Source organism: Callorhinus ursinus, unplaced genomic scaffold, assembly GCF_003265705.2.
Source record: "Callorhinus ursinus isolate GAN/ISIS: 27379988/994484 unplaced genomic scaffold, GSC_fseal_2.0 scaffold12, whole genome shotgun sequence".
NCBI classification, from domain to species: domain Eukaryota; kingdom Metazoa; phylum Chordata; class Mammalia; order Carnivora; family Otariidae; genus Callorhinus; species Callorhinus ursinus.
The window spans coordinates 18,375,316-18,402,275 of NW_027397074.1; the positions used below are offsets into that span (position 1 = coordinate 18,375,316).

The 26,960-nt window shown below is 40.0% G+C and overlaps 1 protein-coding gene across 3 annotated transcripts in view; it reads left to right on the forward strand.

The window, feature by feature from the left end:
* The first annotated feature begins 5,003 nt into the window (after nucleotides 1-5,003).
* Nucleotides 5,004-26,960, forward strand: part of CDK14 (cyclin dependent kinase 14) — a 542,651-nt gene continuing 520,694 nt past the window's right edge. For all 3 annotated transcript variants that reach the window (XR_012380203.1, XM_025872847.2, XM_073898783.1), the window contains exons 1-2: nucleotides 5,004-5,707; nucleotides 12,329-12,360. Coding sequence is in view for 2 of the 3 variants with exons in the window: in XM_025872847.2 (XP_025728632.1) it covers nucleotides 5,617-5,707; nucleotides 12,329-12,360 (123 nt within the window). In the remaining variant the exon portion in view is untranslated. The remainder of the gene's footprint in view (nucleotides 5,708-12,328; nucleotides 12,361-26,960) is intronic.

The following is a 26,960-nucleotide window of genomic DNA, read 5'->3' on the forward strand; positions in this document are numbered from 1 at the left end:
AATAGGCATGTGAGGGTCACCTGGGTGGCTCAGTTGGTTGAGCCTCTGCCTTCTGCTCAAGTCATGATCCCAGGGTCCCGGGATTGAGCCCTGCATCGGGCTCCCTGCCCAGTGGGGAGTCTGCTTCTCTCTGCCCCTCTGCCCCTCTCCCACTGGCCCTCTCCCACTCGGGCTCTCTCTCAAGTAAATAAATAAAATCTTAAAAAAAATAGGCATGTGAATGCAGATGAACCGTCAAGGGCCTTGGAAAGAAAGATTAGGATGTTTTTGATAGAAGAGCTGTGTTTCTGAACTTAATTGCCCCTAATAGGACTTGTCTAGACTGATGAAAAGGCATAAGGTTTTGATTCCCTAAAGCATTAGCTTCTGACCACTGTCACATCCATATCTAGAGTTCAATTACAGGACTGGTCCCTGAAATTTAATTCTGATGGATGTGGAACAGGGTGCATTAAAATGGATGACAGCCATAAATGGGGGCCCTTTCTTAATGACACATCTATATCATACACACAAATAACACCAAAGGGCCGAATTAAGTGACTTATATCTTTGTTAGAAATGGTGGTTGGTATTTTCTTATATAGACTTCCACTGTACAAATTATATAATAATGGAAAGCAGGAATGAGGTAACATTAACATTTATTTAAGCATGGTTTTAATAGGACAGGGCAATTTACCAGTATTTCGATGCATGCTTTGACCCTGGTAGTTAATTTTCTTCAAAACTGTTCTGAGCTAATTTATACTTGACATCATTTGGATGTTTTGGCAGCTTCTCTGTTCTTATTATAGCCATTTGCAAGTAGATCAATTACTTAGGTCCCTAGGTCTCTTGAATACATGATGAACAAATATAGAATTACCTATAAAACAATCAGACAAATACAGGTTTTATTTCTGCACAAGCTTGGAGGTTTGTGGAAACAGTGAGTGATTCTGTAAATGTGAAAGGGATTGAAATTAGGAGTCACTAGGCAATGGATGGCTGATAGAACAGCGTGAGGGAAAGTTGGGGGGCTCCATTTATATGAGTGTGAACACCCTGGTTTCTGCAAACTTCCATTTTCCTCCCCCTTTTTATTTTAATTTGCTCTATGTCAAAAAAAACAAGAACAAAAACCAGGAACCCTTAAGGCCAGACATTATCCAACAATTGGAACACAAAAGTTGGTGAGAAGAGTTTCAGATTCCATGTACTAGTTTCACTGATGACTCACTGGGAACTTGGTGTAAGTCACCTAACCTGAGAAGTTCCTGCTGGATGTGTTCAAAAAAGGAGGATAATATTTGATCCTAAAAATAATTAACTAGAGTGACTGTTTAGACTTTCTAAAAGGATATTTAATTATGTTAATTTCTGCCACTTTAATAATTATAACCTGCTTATATGTCTTAATATTTACCCTTTGGCTAAATTCTAAAGTTGTACATTAATAAACATACATTTTCTCTCTTTAACTTCACTTTCTAACTCTATGGCCCACGTACTTGGCATCCTTGTTTCGTGGATTTTTTTTTACTGACAGTGTCTTTTCATACTGTTTCGGATCAGTAAATCTGTTTCTGGTTTTGCTGGATTCTAGATTCTAATCAAATCCTCTATATTTCATCTTATTTGGATTAGGATTCATTCCCTTAAAATTTACTGCCAGTGTATTAGCCTGCTATTTTTCTTATATGGACAAGATCCATTTATAATAAAAACATAATTTATGTATAACTGAACTAGAAATAATGTATCCCATTGCACATAATTTTTGTTGATGGTCTTCGTCTGTCTTATTTGCATGTTAATCACTTCTCGTTAGTATATCTACCTTGTATATAAGCTGGGAGAGGAAAAATTTCACCATTCAACTTAAAATCAGAATCTTGCTGCTATGAATGCCCTTAGAGGTCATCTAGTTCAAGCCCCTCATTTTATAGATAAGAAAGTGTGTAAGTCACTTACTTATCTAAGGCCACACAACACTTAAGAGTTGGATCTCCAGCCACTGTTGCTACTACTCAAGGTCTCATTAATACATATGCATGCTTTAAATGATAAGTTTGATTAAGGTCAACCCATGCTGGGTTCAGCCTCTAGGTAAGCTTATCTGTTTGTATTCAGATTCTGCCTTTAATTCAGGCCAGCCAAAACGATAACCTTGTGAACCTGAAGTTCGGAGGGAGAACTGGCACAGATCCATCCTCCCACTGAAAATACATATGCCACACAGATGCTGGATAGTCATCTTTGTTTCTGAGGACAACACATCACTTCTCAGTGGCAGCAATATATTCCACATTCATTTGACATTTAATTTATATCCACTATGAAATAGACATCATGCTTTTGGTATCTAAGGTCCCTGCCCTCAGTGAACTTACAATCTAGGATGAAGACATACGTGAAACAAGTAACTGTGTCAAGAGTTGAATCCTCTAAGTGTTCACATTTTAAAAGCATCCAGTTAAAAACTTCCTTCTTTGTGTCACGGTTTCTTGCAAAACTAACCATTTTAATATATAACCAACAAAGGAAGTTGTTAAGCATATAATGGAAAGTTGGGTTTATTATTCATATTTGACAAGGTTTATTTGGTCCATTACTGTCTCTCCTGTTAGGTATACTCTTGTGATTAGATGAAGCTTGTTGGAGGTGGGAAAGCTGAAGTTTTGGAGTGGGGTAGATAAAAATGAAGTAAATATTATTTTTATGTTTTAAATTAGTATTTTTATTAGTATTTATAAGTAATGTGTTCTTTGGGTAAAACATTCAAATTATACTTAAAGGTATAAAGGGCAAAGGGAACATTCTATTCTGGGTATGCACACTTAACAGTTCTTTGTTCTTTTTAAATTTTTATTTATTTATTTGAGAGAGAGAGAGAGAGAGAGAGCCTTGCACAAGTGGGGGAAGGGGCAGAAGGAGAGGGAGAGAGAGAGAGAATCTCAATGGGATTTTGTGCTGAGTGCAGAGCCCTATGCAAGGCTCTATCCCATGACCCTGAGATCATGGCTAGAGCTGAAATCAAGAATCAGACGCTTAACCCTGAGCCACCCAGGTGCCCCTTTGTTCTTTTTTAAGAGAAATTTTCTATGCATATAGAAACATATTTCCTCCCACAAATGTGTTAATGATTAATATGCTTTTTATTCACTTACCCTAGATATATTTATCCATCAATACATACTGATTTATCTCATTTAAAAAATGTTTACCTACTGTACCTTTGTAAGGATATACCATGATTTACTCTGGCAGAAGCTGACCTTTTAAAAAGTTGGAAATATTAAATACTGGGGAGGTGAAAAGGAGAATCTATATCTGTATGTGTATTTACCTATATGATATAGTCACTGTCAGAATGACTAGGATAGCCACAGACATATAGTAGTCAAAGTTTATTTTTAAATTTTTAAAAAATACTTTATTTATTTATTTGACAGGGAGAGAGAGCACAAGCAGGGGAAGAGGCAGGCAGAGGGGGAGGGAGAAGCAGGCTCCACACTGAGCAGAGAGCAGGATGGACCTGGGGCTTGCTCCCAGGACCCTGGGATCATGACCTGAGCCGAAAGCAGACACTTAACCAACTGAGCCACCCAGGCGCCCCGCAAAGTTTATTAAATTAGTAACTATTTCATCTTTGTTGACTGGTAGATAGAACCCATCAGTATGTTGATTGGTTGCTTTTTGTCTTTTCATTCATAGCTGCTGATAACTTTCTCCCTAACTAGCCCAAGGAAGTGGTAAAAGTCAAAACTTTTTCCTGTCTGAGGACATACTTGGTGCTGTCTGTAATATCTAAATATGGTCACTAGGACCCAACATCCTTGCATTTTAACTCATACTGACTTTCTTGATGAATTCCCCACCCTCCTTGGCTCCCCACTTGGCTGGACTTCCTGTCTTTTATCAGGAGCAATCTATCAAAGACCCAATAATGTGCTCATTACAGAACAGAACAAATCGAAGTGTTCTACCTCACAATTTAAGGAAGGCAGGGGGCTAGTTTTTGTTTTAAGATAAAAATCTTTTAACAAAACACAAACTCCCCAAAACTTCCTTTAAACCAAACAGCATTGTCACACGCTCACAAGCTCTTATTACACAGCCAGATGACTCAAGATTACTAAATTTCTATTCATAAGGAGTTTGCTGGCCGCAAATCAACATTCAGGCCCTCCCCCATCTTCCTTCTCGCTCCCCTGGGAGACTTAACGTTTGGAGCGCTCGCTGAACCACGTTTTAAGAGAATGAAGACGATGTGTTTGCTGGCTGAACTGTTCTGGGATTTTATTAAAGCCTCCTCCAACCCCCTCCTTTTTAAATTTTTTTTTGAGGGGGCGGGGAGAGGAGGTCAGAATCTTTTTGGCCTCCCAGCCTTCCAGTTTGGAAATATATTCTAAAACTGGTAGAGACGAAGGACTTCTGTTTGCTATTTATCATGGAACTGGGTGTTCCTATCAGCAATTAGCTACATCTACATTCCCATCAGTCACTCAGAGTGACACAGGGGTGAAGGAAACAGCACTAGCCCGGCCTTGGGGGGTTACAGTTGACGCTTCTACCTCTGCACTTGACTCCCCTAAAAAACGGGCCCACCTTTCCCTTTGGATCTTTCACTTCACAGTCTTTCTGGCAAAACTGGGGGGAAAAAAAGTCACCGTCACACCCGAGCGGTCCCCCAGGCCTTTCCATTCTCCGGACTCAGAGGCAGTGGTCGCGGCCACCCCCTCCCCCCAACTCCTCGCTCTTTTCACACGCGTTCGTGGCAAGGAGAAAACCACTCAGATAAATGACCGAGATCCAGAGCCTTCCCTTTGGGTGGCCTCCCCACAGCGTGAGACAGAGTGCCCGCCGCTGCCAGTTCCCAGCCCTGCCTGTTAGAGGCCCCGCGCTGGCCGGGTCCTGGAGCGCGCGGCCGGGGCGGGGCGGGCCGGGCAGGGAGAGGCGCGCGGGGGCGGCCGGGAGGGGGCGCCGCGGGGGCGCGAGCCGGGCTGAGAGGCCCGAAGAGGACGCGGACTCCGAGCTCGGGAGCCGAGGTCCCGCTGGGGTCCCGCGCCCGGGGTCCTTTGCCCAGGGAAGGCGGGGCGGAGGCGGCGGGAGGGGCGCTGAGGGCGGGGCGGGTGGCGGTTCCGCTCTACGGCTCTTTTCTCCCGAATGCCCGAAACTCGGGGCTGAGAACTTCTCCCCGCCTGTGCCCCGTGCACTCGGCGACCCCCGGCTCCCGCACCTTGTTCCCAGCCCGCCCCCACCCCGCCTCCGGCCGCGCCGCCCCCACTGCCGGCCGCCCGCCGCGCCGCTCTCGGTTACAAAGGAGGGAAAATGAGCCGGGCGGCGGCGCGGCGCGGGGCTACCGCGGCGGCGGCGATGGCTGCCGCCCCCGGCACCACGTAGAACGCCCCCGTCCGCCCAGCCGCGGCCCAGGCCCGAGCGGAGCCTACAGCTAGCCACTCGCCTCCCGAGCCCAGCGCGTCGCCTTCTGGCCGGAGGAGGAGGAGGAGGTGGTGGAGGAGGAGGAGAGGAGGAGGAGGCGCCGCCTTCTCCTCGCCGCGCGCCCTCGCCGTTGTCTGCGCTCCGCTCTGGACCAGTTTGGGGAAGTTGCCGGAGGCCGGTGTCGCCCAGATGTGCGACCTCATTGAGCCGCAGCCGGCCGAGAAGATCGGCAAGATGAAGAAGTTGCGGAGAACTTTGTCGGAGAGTTTCAGCCGCATTGGTGAGTGGCGCGCTGCCCCGGGCACCCGGCCGGTCGCCCCCGTCGTCTGCTCCCCTCCCCGCGCTTTTGGCACCACCAAGGCAGCGGCCACCCGGGGCAGGCGTGGGGTGCGCTGCAAGCGGACGGTGGACCGAACAGTGCCCGGAGCTGGGGGGAGGGCGACAATGGAAAGGAGAGACACCCCTCTCTCTCAGGATCTGGGGGTTCGTTTGTGGATGATCTTGAGCCTACAGTTTGGGTTCCGTCTCCTCGCCACTAGCGCTCGGGCTTTCGCGCCCGCGGTGGACAGGCGATGGGACGCCCCGGGCCCCGCTGCGCAACCGGCTGCACGGCCTCCTGGGTCACTTGTTTTATTTATTTATTTATTGATTGATTGATTGATTGATTGATTGCGCGCAGGCTTTGCTCTGGGGTGTTTCGTAAATAATTTAGCTTTGGAAATTGGTGAGACGTTGAGTTGTGCCTTGGTATTGTTTAAGACATCCAACCTAAAGGGAAGTAGGACAGATACCTTGGGACCTTTTGTTCGGTACTTCGGGTCCTCGAAAGCGAGATTTGGCTGTTCCGTCCCGAGCTCTCTGAATCTTTCCATTGCGGCAAATAAATGCGCGCCGTGAACTTCTCTGAACGTTTACGAATGAGTCTCCCGAACTTCTCACATTTACTAGAGCTCCGGAACTATTGTCTTTAAACCAGCCAACCAACCGACTGATGTACAAATGAAAACTGAGAAATGTTTAGGACATTTAAGAATAAATCCATGTCACAGACTATAACAGGGTGACAACAGTATTGTGTGGAATGGGTTTGTTACCTTTTTAGGGTTGGCCATAGAAAGCCCTTTTAACCTTAAGACGGTAGCTGCTTCTTCTAACATTATAACTTTCATTTATGTAGGTAACTGTTTTCAGCAAGAGAATCATACAAGCACTAAAAATAACCGCTCAGATTCCCTAAGAAGCCTTCTAGCCTTTGTTTCACTTGTTTAACATGTCATCCATGTTAATGAACGTGTTAATGGAAATTAAGCATAAGGTACTTAATTCCTTAAAATAAACCCCTGGGGTGCATATGAGTATTGTAGTCATCCTTCCATCCCTTCCTTTAAAAATCATTTTATAAGTGCACTCTAAAATATGCAAACTTTGTTCAAGCAAGAGAAAATATGGATCAAAATTTAGCCTAGTTTTCTTTGTTGTCTTTAACTTAAAATTTCCTATTGGTATACAAAATCTCTCCCAAAATGACTGTAAAGTTATCGTGTGAAACCAATATTTAATCCTGGTTTTACTTATTACATGTATTGGATATTTGCAGTTTCACTTTTACTTAGGGATGCATATGAAGAGTTCCTACATGCAAATGAAGATTGAAGCCAAGAAGAATGTGAGAGAGCAAGGTGTTGAGTTGGTGTGCATTTTTAAGGAGAATGTTCTGCCCCGGACTAAAACCATCACAGAGGCGGGTTCTGGAGTCCATTAAGCCCTGTTCTAAAACACATTAACTGTGTATTTACTAATGCTAATGACTCTGTTGGAGCCCTTCCAGTTTTGTGTTAAATAATTCATTGCAGTTGAATCTCAGTAAGAAACCAAGGACATTAATACAAAAATTCCTTATGTTTAAGCAATTTCAAGATTTTGATCGCCAATCAGTAAAATTTGGATTAACTACAATGCTGGCAAATGGGGTATTACAGTTAATTGGATTTTCTAGCTTACTGAGAGTGAGTGATGTGAAACTCCTTTTGATTCCAACACTTCTTAAAATATCTTCTAAGATATAGTAGATTTTACTTCCTCCCTTTCAGAAACAGTACAGTGCAGTGAACATAACTGATTATTTCTTGTAGTGATGGAGAGTCATGATTCTGAATAGTAACTCTCATTCTGGAATACTGTAAAAGGAGATAAAGAGATTTTACGTGGTTGTGCTTGTGAAGCAAACCCAACACATGCATTGGAAATGGGATTACAGAAAAAATGATCTTTGTTATCTGTATTTTCTTAATGTTTTATTTGCAAAATTACAAAGCAATAAAATCAATTTGATTATGTAAAGATTTTAAGGTGCTTGAGGCTATTGAATGGAGTTTGTACTATGGAATTATATAGTGCATAGCCACAGGGTGTGGGCTGTGTGTGTCAGACCACTGGGATTTCCCATCTTGCTGCTTGTAGCTATGTGACCTTGGACAGGTCCCTCCACTTCTGAGCTTCGGTTTTTCATGTACAACTCAGTTTTGTTATTGGCACGTAGTGAAATAACGCATATGATGTCCTGTATGGTACATAGTGCAGACTCAGTAAAGATTCATAATATGTTATTATCATTATTGGTGATTACATCATATAGACATAATTGATCTTCTAGGTGGGAAGCAAGAGAAGTGAGGGGAAGAAGGGGCTACTGACTTTACAGTATAAAAACAGGATGGGTTTTGGAGTTAGTCTGGTCTGGGTTTGAACCCTGTTTTCCCAGCTTGCTGTGTGCCTTGGGCAACTAGCAGAATATCCCTAAACCCCAGAGTTCACATGTATAAATTTTCTCAAGGTTGTTGTGAAGATTAAATCAGGTAGGATACATAAAATATCTAGTGCAGTATCTGTTACATGTGAAGAACAGTACTGGGGGCTGATACTCTTCCTTCCCATTTCTCTGTTTATCCCCCATCTTCCTCCTGTCTTCATTGGTACTTCATGAGGAGATCAAAGAGCGAATGGTTTATTCTTGTTGAATAATCCAACATCTCAGCGTTTTCATTCCCTTTAAACAATCTACGATGGCTTTTGAAATAAACATACTGACTTAATTTTGCTTTTTTAGGATGATTCAAAAGTGTAGCTTGCTATATGGCAAAATATACAGTATCGTTGTTTAGCCATGAGAAATTAATCATTGATAGAAAATGAGGACGTTTGAAAGTATGTGATAGTCAATGTTTATTATTAACGGTTTTGACTCTATAAAAGTGGTAATGCTAATGTTTAATTTATTCACACATGAGTGATCATGTCAACTTTGTCACTACCCATCCCAAATACAGCTGATCTGAAATTACTATATTATATAAGGTCTAATAAAACACACTTGCTTTCAAGCCATAGCACTCTAATTTATGACATCTGCCAAAAAGTGACTATAACACAGTTACAGTTCTTTTATAAGATGGGTGTAATTGAATTTCAAAGGCATTCACTGATTTCAGTGGTGAGTATCGTTTTCTACTAAATAGTGTCAGTGTGTTCACATATTTAGGAACTACTGTAGTTGTCTTATGTTTTTTGTTGTTGTTTGTTTTGTTTTGTTTTTTTTTTTGGTTAGCATAAAAAGTGACAAGTGGGAACTTAGTTGTTAAAAAGGTTATATTAAAATCCTTTTCCTCTTTTCTTTCCTTCTTTCAATTTTTAAAGGATCGCCTAGGAGGAAGAAGGCTTTCTGTAATATCTGGCGTAAGATTAAGGTCAAACTGGCATTTCTTCATATTCATTTGAATGCATTTCTTCACGCTTATTTGGATTAACTTGTAGAGAAAGGAAGTTTATACTCTGTGATATTGGAAATGAACCCCATGTATACCATTTCTTTAAAAGATGTAGTTTGTGAGAGAACTGAACAGAAGGAAGAGGCTATGGTTACACTGAATTTTGGGGTTTGTTACTTTGTGCTGTAAGTATGTAATGTGGGGTCCAGCTGTCATGTGATAAGTCCGTTCTTAAGGGTAAAGGTTCAGGCACAGAATTTAAATATAGTACCAAGTTCTCTCCCCATGTAGTTTCAGAAGATTTTAATTTGCGAACTGTGACATGGACTTTATATCCATGATCCTTTCATAAGAGAAAATAGTATATGGTTTTCATATACCAAAACTTTAGTGTGTCTCAAAATGTAAGAGACTATTGTTTTGCCATTGAAGTAGAACTCATTAATTCAACAAATAATTATTGAGTACCTCATATGTGCTAGATACTGTGCTGACATTGAGATTCAGTGGCCACTGTTACCGGTCCTCAAGGACTTTAAGAGGATACAGGCCAGTGAATGGGCATTGACAATATAGAGTGACAGATTTTACCAGGAAGATTAACATAATTTGCTGTTGGAGAACATAGGAAGGACATCACTTTAGTCTTGGTGGGAACATGGAGAGCTTTCTAGAGGAAGCAGTGTCTGAGTAGAGGACTAAGTAGGATATCTGAATATCTTAAATGATTTAATATATACCACCTTGTTAACCCATAAAAATGTAATATGCTCGCTATTCCAAGATATCTTCCAAGACAGTTGTGAGTTTACATTTACACGAATGATTAATGACAATCAGGGAATGTAATCAGTAATGAGATGTTGTGTGCTTGTTTAGGTCAGGGTTTATTCATCAATGACCTGATAAATATTTGGCAGAGTCATCTTTAATTGGCCTTTGTTGTTACTGTTAACTGCTGTTCAGGACAAGGATTCAATATTTATAAGAAACTGTATAAGGTTGTCAGTCTACCAATAAAGGGTTTCAGTGAAGCCATGGCTTTTTTGGGGTCTTAAAATGTTCTCCCCTGTGGTATCTTGGGCTGGAGAATAGAATGCGGGGGAGAGAATCTAGCTTCCTGCTCCTTATATTTTAGAAAACACCTACCTGCAGTTCCTCTTCTATTTCTTCCTTCTCTTTTGCCCTCAGACCCACCTCTTTATCCAGGAGGCAAGAAAGAAAGAGCCCCGTCTGGATGTCAAAGACATTTTAGTTTTTTGCTTTCTCTCAGCTTGAGGGTCTTCATTCTGTTTGCAGTTACCCGAAAGATAGTTCAACTGCAGTTCCTATTTGATGCTTTACTTAAGACAAACCATGGCTAAATTTTGGAACTTTATTATGTCCAAAGTATATAAAGTATAGGAAGTTTGTGCTGTGAATTATAAGTTTGGTGCTTTAGCTTTGCATCTTGCATGACAGCCATATAATTTTTCATTCATCTTTGTTAAATGAGCTAGGTATGAGGCTGTACAGTGATTGACTTTGTATTTGGAATCACTGAGCTAATCATTTCTTATTCCAAAAAAAACACTTTTTTTTAGATGGAACAACTTGCCTATATTTATGTAGGTCATTAATATTTTATCTAGGAATCACTACTCAAGTATGTTGATTAGAGGACATGCCTTAGGTTTGAAGGAAGTGAGGGTTGTAGTTTAGGAACATGGTTGGTTGATATTTAAAGAAAGCCTTCCAGATTAGAAGTTTTACATTCTAAGTTAAAATATAGCAATTAAAGATCATCTAGGCTCTTAGCTTTCTTGATAGCTTTCTATCGAAATAGCTTATTTTGGATTTAATGTAAGTTAAAGCAAATACATAATAAAATGTGTGTAAGTAATTGAATGCAAGATAAGCCATTTCAGACTAGGAGAAAGGGCTGTCTTAATTTTTCATTCAGAAGAAGTTGTCTTCTAATAAAGCAAGTAGAGAAATATATTACAGATCAGTTTCTTAGGCAAAAAAGAGGAAAACTAAGAATTAAACTTTCAAAAACATTTTATCTCCCTCAATCTGCTCTCATCCACCTTAACTCTCCACAACCTCATCTATAGTAGGAAACAGAAAATATCCTTTTCAAGATTGCTAGACTGTATAGTACAGGCTCTGAAATGATAACTTCAGTTTAAGCACATGACTTCTCTCAGAGCTTAATTGCCAACATAATTTGCTTTCCATTGCTTTTGTCAGAACATAGCTTTCCAAGTAAGAGTGACACAAGTGCTTCTATCCTGACTAGAACTGTCTAGTATAGACCGGTAAACACCTATGCACAATTCTATAAATTGGAAACATTTCTCCAACTAGTGCTTTCAGCCAAATTAGTTCCTTTGTGCATTCTCCTTAATATGAAACATTCTAAGTAATTGTAGGATTTAAGGAACTAGGGTGTTTGCCAACAATGCATGAAATACTTCTCTTTCTCTTTAGAGTAATAAAATTCCAGTTCTGAAGCTGCATATTTAAATAAATTTTAAGTATTTGCTAACTCCTATAAAATATTCTGAATGTATTGTTTCCTTTGGTGATACTTTGTTATAAAATGGATCATGTTGAAATGCTTGAATTATGTCTCTGCAGTGCTTATTTTACATGCTTAGTCTTTTCTCACCGTATTTAAACTTCTCTTGGCATGAAAATCTCATTTAGGGCACTGTGCAGAGGGGGTGTCATCCTGACAATTGGTTTGGGAGGATCACACACTGTGCCCAATGATATATGCTCAAAACCCAGGAGTTGAGGGGGAAATTTCTTTAAGATTACTTTTTGATGCTTTCGTACTTTCATTAAAACGTTTTTCTACTAAAGAAGAGATAGGGGAAAGATATGCATACTTCTTTTCCATACTTGGGAGGATCGTCCATTTACATATTTATGAAAGTGTTTCCACGAAGATGCATGCTGTGCAATTCTCTGTCTCATTTGCAGCTTTCCTATTTGTATCATAACATTGTTATTCAGGTTGGGGTACAGTTTTACTTTCTGAAATGAAAACACCATACTGCTTTGTTTTCCTTCTGTTTTCTAGAACTTAGATGCTTAGTCTCTTTGAGATGTTTCACAATAACTGTTTCCTTTCCCTTTTTATTTTGTAGCTTTGAAGAAAGAGGACACCAGCTTTGATGAGGTAGGTTAAATTTCTTTATCTAATGTTAGATGTATTTAATTACCGCCAGGTACAGTTAATAGGTGCCAACTTCACACTTAGAAAAAAAATGCCTTAAAAAAAAAGACGTCATCTCTCTAGTTACATTATTTTCAGGTTTAAGTAATCATTCAAAGGAGTTTTGGTAGCAATCAACATAAATATGTCTTTTTAAATGAATAAAAGATACCCACTGGCCTTTGTATTGCTGCTTTCTTAATGGTGGCAGAGCTGGTGAAGCCCAGTGTGAGGTGGATGCTTAGGGCAAGTCTGGATTTGTTGGGGAGTTGGGCATCGCGGTTCCCTGCAGCCCTCCTCTGACTCCGGGTGTGATGTGATGTTGACGCCACATATTATCTGTCAGACTCCCAGAGGAGAAGCTGACTTTTCCTGTTCTTGTTTTTCTATTCTTTGTATATCAGATCTGTCTTTATCTACTTGCTACAAAGTAGCAAAAAAAAGTCTGTTCCAGTAAGGCGCGGGTTCCTATGTAATTAATAGCATTCTGAATGTGATTTTTAAATTGTATTCTTTCCTGAGTTTTGTGTAGTATCAGTGGGAATCACGAGAGACACAGTGTGTTTACAAAATATTCTCAAGAGAGCTATAGAGTGAAGTGTTTCATTGTCACCGTCCAAAGCCATGGTTACTGATCTGTGTTATAAACTGGGCCACATGTGTGTATATATTGGAAGTTTATATGTGAACACAGAGGTATACACACAACGTGCTTATCCTGCAGCCTAATGGAGCCTAGATTAGTTTGGTTGTGGTTGTGATTTTTCAATTGCAGATTCCATGAAATATGCTACCTGTCATCCCTCTGTGTAGTGCTTCAGAGAAGTGAGGACATTTGTGCTCAGGGAAAGGCCCCTTGACCATGTGGTTGGCCCGGGTGCGGGGCAGGACCACGCAGGGAGAGCCTGCTCCAGATCGGGATTTCTGGATGGGGCCAGTGACGTTTGGCTCTCACCGTCTGCTGCTTCGTCGTTTGCACCTGTTCTTTTTTTTTCCTGGCGCCCAGCTCTCTGGAGCTACGTGTCCCTGGACTCCAAAGCAACTTCCCCTACCAGGAGTCCTGAAACATCCTGTAAATCTTAGTTATTCTAGACCTGAAGCAATAGAGGACTATTTTCTTCCTCATCTGTAGTGGGTAATAATGATGTTCTCCTCTAAACCTGTATTTCTGGAATGTCTGCAGTGTTACTGAGATGCTTTTAAGAGAGTATTTTCTTCTCAGAAGAAATCAATGTGAGAATATTGGACACCTTTTCTCTCTTTGTAAAGAAAAGTCTCCCCTCTAATTATGGAGGTAATTTAAGCTTACATAAAAAAGAAAAATAAGGAAAAAGGAAGAAAAATCTACCAACCCTACTATCTAACCACTACTAACCACCTACTAACAACCACTGTTGAACGTACTTGCTTCTTTCTCCTTGTTCAGAAACAAACAAACAAAGCCATATATTGCATCCTGCTTTTTTTCTTATAAAAGCAATAATGTGGTATTTTTCCATGTTTTTACAGAGGACTCCTAATCATTATTAGGGATTTGAAAAACCTCCTATTTAGTTTAAATGCCATTGTTAATGATTGTATGTTATTTTGTCATGTGGCTGTGAGATTAGCTTTCAAAAAAATCTGAGGCTGGAACCTAGATGAAAGTTAAGGATATATCAAGCCAGTAACAACCCACCCTCCTTTACCAGGAAACCTCTGCACAAAGGTCTGGATTTTGTCATTTGGGGCAAAATTATCCTTAGCTTTTACAAAGTGTTTTCCTTCCTCTGCACCACAAGAGATTGGTTAAAAACCTCAACTTAGAAAATTGTAGAATGGTACACTGGGAAGAGATGTTGGAAATCATGTGACCAACTTCATCATTTCACTGATGAAGAAATTGAGGTCCAGAGGGGCCAGGGAATTTCCAGTTAATTATGGGAAGTGCCAGGGTCAGGCACCTAGGAGACAGTAGTAGTAGTAAAGTCATGCCTGGGTGTAAACCCAAACTTGACTACCCTTTCAGGGGCAATTGACTTACTTTTTCCAAACCTTTTATCAATTAGAGATACTTATCTCCCTCCTAAGATTGTTCTGAAGATTAAATAAGCTATGTATGTAAAGGTAACAGGTAGTGATGGGCACATAGTAAGTGTCTCAGTTGGTATTGTCATTGTCTTTGTCATTATCATCATCATCATCATCATTTCTTTACCGATGTTCTCACCATGACATCACCTTCTGTATTTGGAAGGGCTACAAGGAGGAAGGAAAGATTTAGTTCGAAATTAAGAATTAGAGCTATAAAGAGAGTTACTTTCGGATACTCCTCTAAAATTCAGCTTTGTAATCCTCGGGTGTCTTGCACGTGGTTAACATTCAATAAATATATCTGTTGAATATGAGTAAATATCTGTTGCTAATAAGGAAAGAGAGTGTTGAACCAAATGTCAGACAGTGTGGATTCTCCTTTGCCAGTTTCTAGCCATTCAGTTTTCTTGTTTGTAAAACCAGTCAGGTAGTTAGATGATCATCCTCAAGTTGCTTTCTATCTTTAAATGTAGGCTGAAATCTTACGAATTTACAATTTTACTAAGATCAGAAAACAGCACCGCGTCTGTGATTAAATAAACAGAAAATCACCTAGTTGTTCAATGACCGTCTTCAAACTACAGTGTTAGAAGTTTTCTTGAACTCATTTCTTGGTCTTCTTTTCCTCTTGTAGTCTGCTGGAATTCAGGTAAAATTTGATTCTTCAAACGTGGGGGCTGGGTAAGCTCTTAGATATACATCAAGGTGTGGCAACTCTCTTCTTACTCAGTATTTATGAGGTGGAGGGCTACTTAGCTTGCGGATAGAGTTTAGTTGCTACTCCCTGATTGCTACAGAGGATTTCTCTAGGGTTTGTGTAAATGTTTGACCTTGAGGAGAGGAGAAAAAGAAATGTGGACCTATTTGAAAGACCTATTTATTCATTCATTCTTAAATAGGCTAAAATACCATGATTGCAAATTTTTATAAGCATCCTGGAATTATATTCAGAAACAGTGTGCTAATGGTTGTTGTAGAGAGAGAATGAGGCTCTTTGGAAGTTAAGTATGGAGGGATGTTTACAAGAGGTAATTTTGTTGGAGTAGGAAATTTTGTTGAAGCCCATCATATTTGGGGAGAGGATGACCTACCTTTTGGCCTTCATTCATTGTGTATCTGGGCCCTGATTAAAATAGGAAGCATTTTGTGCTCTGCGGGTTTAATCTATATATTTCATGTGGATAGACTAACCATTTATAAGGATATCCTGATATCCTTATATAAAGTTGCAGAACTTTCCAAAATTTTCTCACCTTTTGTCCCCAGTAGATGTTGTAGGTCCTGTCCCCTGAGCGGTCCCATTTTCCCTGTGCCAGTGAACAACCGTACTATGACTTCAAGGAAGGCTTTGAATCTTATTTTTTTTATTTAGGGATTTGTTTTAAAATGAGACCTAAAGTACATTGGGGAGGGTATGTGCTATGGTGAGCACTGTGAATTGTGTAAGACTGATGAATTGCAGACCTGTACCTCTGAAACAAATAATACATTATATGTTAAAAAAAAAAAAAAGATAGTAGGAAGGGAAAAATGAAGGGGGGGAATCGGAGGGGAAGACGAACCACGAGAGACAATGGACTCTGAGAAACAAACTGAGGGTTCTAGAGGGGAGCAGGGTGGGGGGATGGATTAGCCTGGTGATGGGTATTAAGGAGGGCACATATTGCATGGAGCACTGGGTGTTATATGCAAAAAATGAATCAAAAACTAATGATGTAATGTATGGTGACTAACATAATAAAATTAATTAAAAAATGAAAATAAAAAAATAAAATAAAATGAGACCTGAAGTATAAAAGGTCAGAAAATACAGTTAATCTCTTCTAATGTAAAAGTACTTCGCCTAAAACTTTTCGAACGTTGAAAGTAAAAAGTTCTAAGTATAAACGTGTGTAGAAAGAGTTGTAAATGTCTAAAGCCACAACGATTTATGAATTGTTCTTGTGTGTAAATGAAAAAGGTTAAATTGTGTAGTTTTTGTTCTGCTGCATGCCTTTGTGTTATTTTAGCTCTGATGAATTGCCAGAACAAAGTGTTGACTATGCTTGGTTCTTTAGTGAGACATACAAAAATTCTAGTGATTGAAGTAAACCTTTGAAAATACAAAGAGTTTTATTTGTTTATCATATATAATCCAGATAATTAAGCACTTATTTGTTTGGAAAAAAATGAAGGATCACTTACAACTTTTCTAATTCTTCTGTGCTCTGGTCATTTGTTCCTTGTTTGCAAAGTAGAAGGGGCTGCCAACACAAGTTTTGGCATTTTCCAGCTATTTTATTTCTTGTATCCTAAGGAAATGTGTACAGAGCGTCTGAAATGTCTTAACATTTTTACATCTGATCTCTCACTTCCTCAAGTACATTTTTATAGGTTAACTTGCTTCTTCTCTACTTAATATAATAATTTTGCGCGCTAGATGGGGTAGTATGCGTTGATCTCTGCTTCTAGTCCAAACCCCTCTTCGTAATTATGTATAAATATATACCGGAGAGGATGGATTTCCAGTAGTCATTTTTCTGAGAACCCAATTCTAGGAATCATGTACAAATATGATTTTGGGATACCCCTGGGCATTATTGTCCCTGCACTGTGGGTGGTGGGAGCTGTTGCTGTTTTTTCACCACCCAGCTACTGTTACCACCTCAGGCCTCAGAGTGTGTGAGTAACGTATACATTGTATACAGCGGTCTAGCTTCCAACTTCCCAGACTTCCTCATGGAAAATATGAAATCCCAGTAACAGTCTTTCCCTGTTAGCTTCCTCACGCTCTCTTCTCTTTGCTGGCTCCTTGTTTCCAGATGACGCCTTCTCCATCTGCCCTATCCCCTTCTTTAGCCTGCAACCCATCCCCCTCCCCTGTTTCCTTCTCTCTTTGCTGATGGTACATCACTCCCCTGCCAGTATCCTCCATGGCCGTATCCCTTTGTACTTTGCTGGTAATCTACTCTGCCAGCCCTCGATTCTGACCTGGCATCTTTTCCTCTCTTACCCACTGGCTGCCAAGAGCTGCTTGAGGAAATCACTCTGTAAATAAATTTATCATCTCCGGCCTTCGCTGGAACCCGAGGCGACTGTGCACAGTCTTGCACTGTGTGGCTGGCCTGTTTCCTGCTGAAACCTTTCCGTGTCCCTCAAACCTCCTAGCTACCCTTCTCCATCCCTCCTTCCTTTAGGAGATGACTTTCCCTCTGTATTCGTTTGCTAGACTTGCCATAGAAAAGTACCACAAACTGGGTGGCTTGAACAACAAGAGTCAATTGTTTCCCAGTTCTGAAGACCAGAAGTCTGAAATCAAAGCATGGGTTGGGCTGGTTCCTTCCGAAGGCTGTGAGCGAAGGATATGTCCCAGGCCTCCTTCCTTCGTTTGCAGATGGCTTTCTTCTCCCCGTGTGTCTTTGCATCACCTTCCCTTAATGAGTGTCTGTGGATCCAACTTTCCCCTTTTTATAAAGACACCAGTCAATGAAGGAGGGCACGTGATGTCATGAGCACTGGGTGTTATATAAGACTGGTGAATCACTGACCTTTACCTCAGGAACCAAGAATACATTGTATGTTCATTAATTGAATTTAAGTTAAAAAAAAAAGAAAGAAAAAATATAAAGACACCAGTCATATTGAATTAAAGGCCCACCTGACTCCGGCATGACCTCCTCTTAATTTAACTAATGACATCTGCACTGACCCTATTTCCAAAGATCACGTTCAGAGGTACGGGGTGGGGGTGGGGGGGTGAGGAAGACTTCAACATAAGACTTGCCGGTGGACACAGTCCAACCCGTAACACCCTCCAACTCCTTGGAACACTTAGTACTATTAGATGTCAGCACCTTGCCCGCACGGGTACCTCCAATTTTCCTTCCCTTTTCCTGGTCTCAGAGGAGGATGTGTCTTTTCTGCTGTCCCAGGCTAGTTTCCCCCTTCCCTCTTCCTTCCTTTCCCTGCTTTCACTCCAGAAGCGTGTGTAATTGAGTCCTTCCTTATCTGCTTATCCTTTCTTACTCTGTCTCTTCCTTTGTACAGGTGTTTTAGCTGAGGTGCTGAGTGAGGGCAAGCCTTCCCCAACTCTTCAGCGGCAGCAGAAGCCCTCCGTCCACCGTGATCATTTTGTCATGCTCCCCCGAGGAGTCTTTCCCCTCTTGCTTTTGGCTACTCCCTTATTATACTTACACGCACCTGGCTGACCTCACTTTCTGCTCTGAACTCCACACCAGATGTTAGATGTTTCTCCCTCTGTGTCTCCATGTCACCTCAACCTCAGCATGTACAAAATACTCCTAAACCTCTGCCTTTTCTCTTTCCCGTATCAGTGATTTTCCAAGGCAGAAGCAGCCTGACACCGACCTGTGCTTCCCTCCAGGCCCTACATCCTGACACTGGCTTGGTCCTTGTTGCCTCCTGCCACCTCCCTTCCCCCTGCTGAGGCGCACCGCGAGCCTCAGCCTCTCTTGCCTGGGCTGGCAGTCAGCATCTCATGGCTTCCCTGCCTACAGCTTGCCTCCTGTTCCAGCACTGTACCAGATCTGAAATGCCAGTCATGGCGTTTCTCTGGCTTAGTATTTTATTTTCTTTATTTATATGTTTATTTTTTTTAAAGATTTTATTCATTTATTTGAGAGAGAGAGAATGAGAGAGAGCACGAGAGGGAAGAGGGTCAGAGGGAGAAGCAGACTCCCCGCCGAGCAGGGAGCCCGATGCGGGACTCGATCCCGGGACTCCAGGATCATGACCTGAGCCGAAGGCAGTCACCCAACCAACTGAGCCACCCAGGCGTTATTTGACAGAGAGAGACACAGCGAGAGAGGGAACACAGCAGGGGAAGTGGGAGAGGGAGAAGCAGGCTTCCCACCGAGCAGGGAGCCCGACATGGGGCTCGATCCCAGGACCCTGGGACCATGACCTGAGCTGAAGGCAGACACTGAACGACTGAGCCACCTAGGCGTCCCTCTCTTGCTTAGTATTTTAAAAGCTCCCTCTTGGCTGCAGGTTGAAGTCCAGATTCTTAAGTTGGCATTCAAGGCCTTCTGTGATCTATCTTTTGCTCACCTTTGCACCCTCATCATTTAATGCCTTCATTATCATTCCAGCTGCCACCACCTCAGTTCCGACTTTATCACTTTTACCTTTTTTTTTTTTAATCCCAGTAGCCTCTTAATTGGTCTCACTGTTCCATCTCTCACTCCTCTCCGCCACCCTTCCCCAAATGTCTTTCTTGTCATGACACTTCCTGATTCAGAGATTTGTGCAGCAAGTATTTATTGATGTGTTTTTTATGTCAGCCTCTGGATATGCTCTGAACCTGACTCTCAGTCTAGTAAGTCTCACAGAATTTGATCCCACTGGCATGTACCTGTTGGCCCGCTCCTGTCATCATGGCGTGTTGGGCCTGGGCACAGATTCAGTCTCACTCTCTTTATAGTAAGATTTTACATGACTTTATGTCCGCTTTTATTTTCACCGTGGTCATGTCTGACATCCCTGGAACCTGTACTGTGCAAGAAGTCTGGAAATTTACAGACTATTCTCTGATTGTGCCAGTAATCTGGTACATAGTAATTTTTCAAATGTGACATTTTGGGTGGCTGAAAAAGAACCTCACTTCCTCCTTAATTCTGTCATTGGAACTTAGTTGAAATTTTTGGATTCTTAAAACTTTCTGTGCTTTAGTTTTTCCTTTCTATAAATGTTTGATCACATTTACTGTCTCCCTAATCATGGTAGACATAATTACAATAATTATGTCTAGTCCCAGACAGTGGCTAGAATGTTTGGGTAGTGCTGTAAAAATTCAGAGAGGAAGTAACATGTCACACAATGTAAAATGTATGACATTTGGGAGAATTAGTCACTTCCATATTCTTAACTCCCAAAAGATAGAATGTTACAGAAGTTGAAAGCATGAGTTGGGTCCTGTTTGTCTTCGTGAGCTCTGTGCATCCTGGTGGCAGACCCGTTAACCTATAAGAAGTCTCACCTGTAAGAGTAGTTGGTGTTCCCTTACTGGGTGTGCTTTGATTTGCATGTTTGAATTCTTTTGTAGAGAGCTGGCCTTTGGTGTAGGGAGTGTTTTTAATACAACTTAAGTATTCATGATATTCTTCAACAAGAACAAAATGGGCCCAGTTACAGGGAGTATGTTATACCCATTTTCTTTCTCACTGAAATTTGAATCAGTGATTTATCATCTACGAATCCTTAAATTGCTTGGTTGCATTTGAGATGGCCTCTTACTTACTCTAGGCACCATAATGATAATTGAAATCAGCTAGGCCAAGGGGTTAAGGTTTTCAGAGGACTGGAATCATGTTCTGTACTTGATCAGGAGTGTGCTGACCTTTAGGTCAGTGTGACAGATAAGTGGCCCTTCTCTGAGAGATACACTTATTAATTTTTCTTTGTAGTCTAAAACACACTTAACTCTTTTTATTCTCTGTGTCATAAAATTTACAAAAGGCACAATTACAAAAATTGGAAGCAAAAAAATTGCTCTCTATTTTGCAAGCTTGATTCCTCCAGGGTGCATCAATATGAGGCTTTTGGAAGGCACTCTTTCACTATGTAAAGACAATAATTAAAGGAATATTCAGTTTTTCCTTCTGAATCTGTTTTGTTGTCAGTATATAAAGTTGGTTTAGTTTAGTTTTTAAGTTTTCTTTCTTTTCTTTTCCCTCCCTCCCTGCTTTCTTCCTTCCTTCCTCCCTCCACCCCTTTCTTTTTTCTTTTCTTTGTTTTAAAAATATGGGTTTGGGGATTTCCTTAAAAAAATTTTTTTTTAATGATCTGAAAATATGGCAGTAGTCTGTAGTACAGTGTCTTGTGCAATATTATGTGCTTAATTTAAAATGCTTCTTTTCTGAGAGTCTGTCATATCCCAAAGGTGTGTTCAGATGATGAAAATGACTGAGAGCCACTTTCTGAATATCTGTTATTGAACTATTAGAAAGGAATTGAAGATGGACATTAATATAGTCACATGTGGTCTGAATTTTTTTTGAAGAGCTCTTGATTTCAGATCATGCATCCTGATTTTTGGCTCAGAAAAGTAGTTTTTTGTGTGTGTTTAAGTCTTTCTAAATAGCGACTCTAAATCCTAAATTCCATGATATTAAATGTTATATCAAGAGTAAGGAATATGTGGACCAAAAATTTTTTAAGGCTTTTACAACTAAAGTAGAAAAAATTGTTGTAACATGTAATTGTATACTCAGCTTAAGTCTTGTCAGATAGAGTACTTAGTTGACTTTTCACTGATACACATTTTTCTAACCTGGCAAATCAGACTCATAAGTATTGAAAGAGACTTGGAATCGAACAGAGTCTTGGAGTCACCAATTCTGTGTGCTTATTTGTGTTTTCTCAATCTATATATACTCTCACGTTGAGATGTCTGTAAAGTGTGATGTCTAGAAGGTATCTTCATATTCAGTGTGTGGGAATTAGTATTCTCGTCTAGCCAACCTCAAACACATTGTTACAACTCTGTGTTCTTATCAGCTGAAATATTGAAGTGTGCACATAATTTCCTTTAAAAAAATGTAGAGCAGATTGATGTCAGTCTCTCAATTGTTATTTGATGTATTTTCTTGAGTGGGAAAGAAAGGGGCTGAGTTGCAGTTAGAGTACCAGGAATTTGGCATATTCCAGAGTTTGCCCATGGGAAACGTGCCAAGTATGAAAGTATGACATTTGTCTTGGTGGATACAAACTAGTCTGTTCCTCTAGTCTGTTTCTTGCCTTAAAGCTGGGCTTATGACAATAACTTGGTTACTTCAGAGCATTATTTGTTCTATTTTTAAAGGATTTTGAAAAAAAAGGAGATTGCACCAGCTCTATAAAACAGTGATGAGTGTGAAGGGTTAGTTTCTAAATGCTTCCTAAAGATTTCAGTGCACTTCCCCTACTAAAATCACACATTTTGAGAATACTGCTGCTGCATCTAGCCAGGCTTCTTTTTTGGGAGTCTGTCATTTCCCACAGGTATGCTCAGATGATGAAAATAACTGAGAGCCACTTTTCTGAGTATCTGTTATTGAACTATTAGAAAGGAATTGAAGATGGACATTAATGTGGTCATGTGTGGTCTGAATTTTTTTGAAGAGCTCTTGATTTCAGATCATGCATCCTGATTTTTGGCTCAGAAAATAAAGTCCTAGTTCTACAATTGTGTATTTCTTTATATCTCAGTTTTCTAGATATTTTAGCCAAAAGAAAACTAAGACAGTGATCAAGAATTTTTTAACAAGGAAGAGGCTAAGTAGACGTTAGTCTACAACAGAGAAAAATGAATAAGAATAACTTAGTTATTTTTTTCAGTTTTAATGAAAATTTCATTAATTAAAAAGTTAAAGAAGAGATAAGATTGATGAGATAAAATTGTGTTAGTAATCATCGTTCAAAGCATGAATTACAACTTCTTTTGTGTTATAGGTGTTCATTTATTTAAATCTTTAGTTGTGTAGTTCTCTTTATATCGTCTTCAAGTGAAATGATGGAGAATGTTCTGCAGCGCTTGATTCTCTCCTCTTAAAAGAAAGACTATTTAATTTTATAAATGAGCATTCTTGGGTCATTAGATATTGGGGTTCAGGTGTGCAAAAGGCCTGGTAACATATGGCCTGTCCCCAGACGCCCTAATTGAGCTCAGAACTTTCCTCAAGAGGTTTGCATTACTTTATCTAAATGATGTGTTACATGTGCAACAAAAAGGTGCTTTAGTCATAAAAGGAAGAAATAGATAAATATATATTTTGTAAGATACACTGGTTTGCCTTTATATTAATTTCTGTACAGTTATTGGAAGATAAAAATCTTAAAGCCCATATTAATGACATTAATTGGATGACCACAATTTTGGATAATTGACTTCTAGTAACTACAATGTTTCCTTCATTTTTCTTATAATATTTATATATATATATATGCATTTATATACAATCATTTCCCTCCATTTGAATATATTTTTAGGTAATACGGTATATCGAACTCACCCTGGACTTTTTTTCAGGTTCAGAATTTTTCCTTCTTATCACAGTTGCATATTTTTCACTCAATAATTTTAATACTTGCTATTAAGAAAGTAATCATGCTCATTACAGACAATTTCTTAAATATTAAAAAACATAAAATAAAGCTTACAATGTTGAGTAAAAACAACCATTACATATAGAGTAGGATCTCAGCTTTGTAAAACATACGTATCCCTGTATGGGGGAAACATCTGACAAAAGGAAATACAACAAAAGGGTAATACGGAAATTGAGGCTCATTGAAGTTGTGACTTGCTCAAAGACCCTCAGCTAGACTGTGGTCTAATCCATGATTGCAGCCCAGTCTGTCTGACTCCAGGGTGTGCTTAGCATTTTCCTGGGCTGCTTACCAGGAGAAGGGAGAAGAACAACAACACAGGCCCTGTGGGTGTACTTTGTGGCGTACAGATGGGGGGAGGACCTAAAGTTCTTACAAGGATGCACCTGATGTTTGGTAGATGAGTGATTTTCCTAATAAGGAATAAAAGCAAGTAAACTTAAAGGATTCCTGCAGTAGATCTGTGTCATTTTTGAGCTGAGTTACACTCATTTTACAGAGAGGGAACAGGGCCAAGAAGATTAAATAAGTTGCTGAAGAGAAACATGGTTAGTGTGAGATCAAGGAGGCCTCTTGTCTGAATTATTCTTTGCATTTTAGATTTCAATTTCAAGCTTATGTTAAAACTGTGCTTGTATTTCCATTTTTGTCTGGATTTGGGTGGTGATTGGATGGAATTATTTGAGATATAAACTTGATCCTTCTGGTAGTAGGAGTTGAATACAGATTTCCTTAGGGCTCTGCAGACAGTGAAGGCTATGGAAGGGTGATGATTGGACTAGGGACCATGGATCACCAGCCTGCCTACAGATTGGTTCCAGCGGAGGCATTATGAACTGATGCTGGCATGTGTTTTAACTGGCATGGTCAGAAAACAGTGTCAGAAGATCTGCCAATGGGTGTAAAATTGCCTCCTTAAACAAGACAAGTAGTTACTGGGCGCCTGGGTGGCTCAGTCGGTTGAGCGACTGCCTTCGGCTCAGGTCATGATCCTGGAGTCCCGGGATCGAGTCCCGCATCGGGCTCCCTGCTCAGCGGAGAGTCTGCTTCTCCCTCTGACCCTCGCCCCTCTCATGTTCTCTCTCTATCTCATTCTCTCTCAAATAAATAAATAAAATCTTAAAAAAAAAAAAAGACAAGTAGTTACTATCAAACAGAAAATGTCAGATAAACTCAGTTCTTTTCTTTAAATCCTGTCTAACACACACACACACACACACACACACACACACACACACACACGGGCATGTGAAGTGACTCTACATTTTTGTTTCATATTGTGACAACCAAAATCTTTATGAAGGTTAAAAACATAGCAGAAAAAGGCAGATATTTTTAATATTTACACCTTAGCCGAAAAAGAAAGATTTTAGGTGGGCATGGAGAGAGACGTTGACTACTTTGTATTCCTTTTCATTGGTAACCTGGGAGCTGAGAAAAGAAACAGACCAGTTTTTTCTTTCTCTTCTTCCTATACTTCTGACATCGCTGGGGTTTCTTCTTTCCTTTTTTACCCCCTGCAAACTGCTTGGTTTTGGTGGGGACAGTGAGCTCCAGCTTGTCTGAAGCAGATGGCTCAGCCGCCTGCACGATGCTTCTCTCGCCCTGAGCCCCTTCACAGCCCAGGCAGTGGGTCCAGGCTCCTGATGACCTGTGAGCTGCCTGTGCCATCCTTCCACTGTGCCCGAGATCATTCTGTTCTGGTTCGTGACTGGGCAAGGGAAGAAGAACACAAAAGCAGGCAGGGGATGCCAATGTTTTATAGTAATTGGCCCCTGTACGACAATGACCAGAATGACCCCTGAAAAAAGACTTGAACTTCCTTATTCTCCCCACTGCATTTCAGGGACTGGTTCTGGCACATATATTGTTTGATTTGTCTTCTTTGTTTACCACCAGTTGAGTAGGGAAGATTTGAGGGCACAAACATGAAGCGTGATTTTAGATTCTTCTCTGATACAAGTTGAGCTCAGAAGCAGGAGAATTTGTGCCTTCTTAGTGGTTTTTTTTTTCTCTTTTTGATGAGAAGGATCAGAGAAGTGAAAATACCAAGAGAGCAGAATCAGTTTTCCGGTCACCAAGCTCATTAAAGTTAATATTTACTTTAAAAATGAATGTATTTGCCAACCCTTCCTCTTATTTGTTTGGGGAACATTTAACTTATGTGGGAGAGCCTTTAACTAGTTTCCACTTCTATTTGGGCATTTTTCCTCCAAGGCCAGTGGCATGTGTGATGTGCTGCTGAGCTCGGTTTTAACACCTATTTTTTTTTTTACTTCAGATTCCATTTATCTTGAGGGTAAAGGAAGGGAAAGAAATGAAGCTGTCAGATTTTTTCTGTTTCTCTGTGTTTACTGCTCAATCTTGTTTTCAGTAACTCAGTTGACACATTCAGGGGTTTATGAAAACTGGAAATTTGATTAAAATACAGCCTTGAAACTCAAAGATTACATTTGAAAACTTTTGATATTTTTATTGTTCTTAATTAGAATCCTATTTTTAAACATAAAATGATACCTGGTCACTCATGAAAAGATAAAAAAATACAGATGATAAAAAATCTGAAAATTTAGAAAATTAAAATTTCATATTTAGTAAGGAATTATCTTGAATACTTTTAAAAGAATATCATTTCAGTTTACAGTTTTTTTTCCTGTGTAGGAACATGGTATGTCCCAGTGCTGTTCATGTTTTATCTTTTTTAAATAAAAATCTCTTCATAAAGTACATTATTGTAGTTTTCTTAATCTTTGTGGCTTGCTTTTTTCATTTGTCATTAATGTTATTTTAAGACATCACTTGAAAAAAATAGTTAATTAAGAATGAGAATCAATTTTTATTGTTCTTGTTCCCATAGGATTTTATATATTTATTTTCTATTTTGCTATTTTACTGAACTCCATGGGTTCCAGGATTTTTCAGGGGCTTCCTTTGGGTTTTCTAGGTATATAATCATATCATCTGCAAATGATTTTTTAATCTCTTCCTTTCTTGTATTTATCAGTTTTTTCCTCTTGATGCTTGTAACTTTCTAAGTGAAAGCTGTTATTTTTCTTTAGGTCTCAGATGAATATTTTTCAACATAAAAAATTTTAATGAACATAAAATATTGATTATTTCAACTTCTCTAGACATTTAATAACCAAAGGATAGAGTAAGTTTGCTGAGTTTTTAAAACATCCTGTGTCGCAGAACTGATTATTAGGTTTAATTATTTGAAGATTGTTTTGAGGAATGTTGGAGATACTGTATGCCTCTTTAGTACCTTTAGTTTGACATTCCTTTGCTCTTAAAAGTCTATTAAATATTTCTGTAGTGAAAGCCACAAGTGTGTCCTGTAGATGGTACAATTAGTGCATAGTATTTTTGTCCAGTTAGAAATCTGAAAAATGTGCATGAACTTT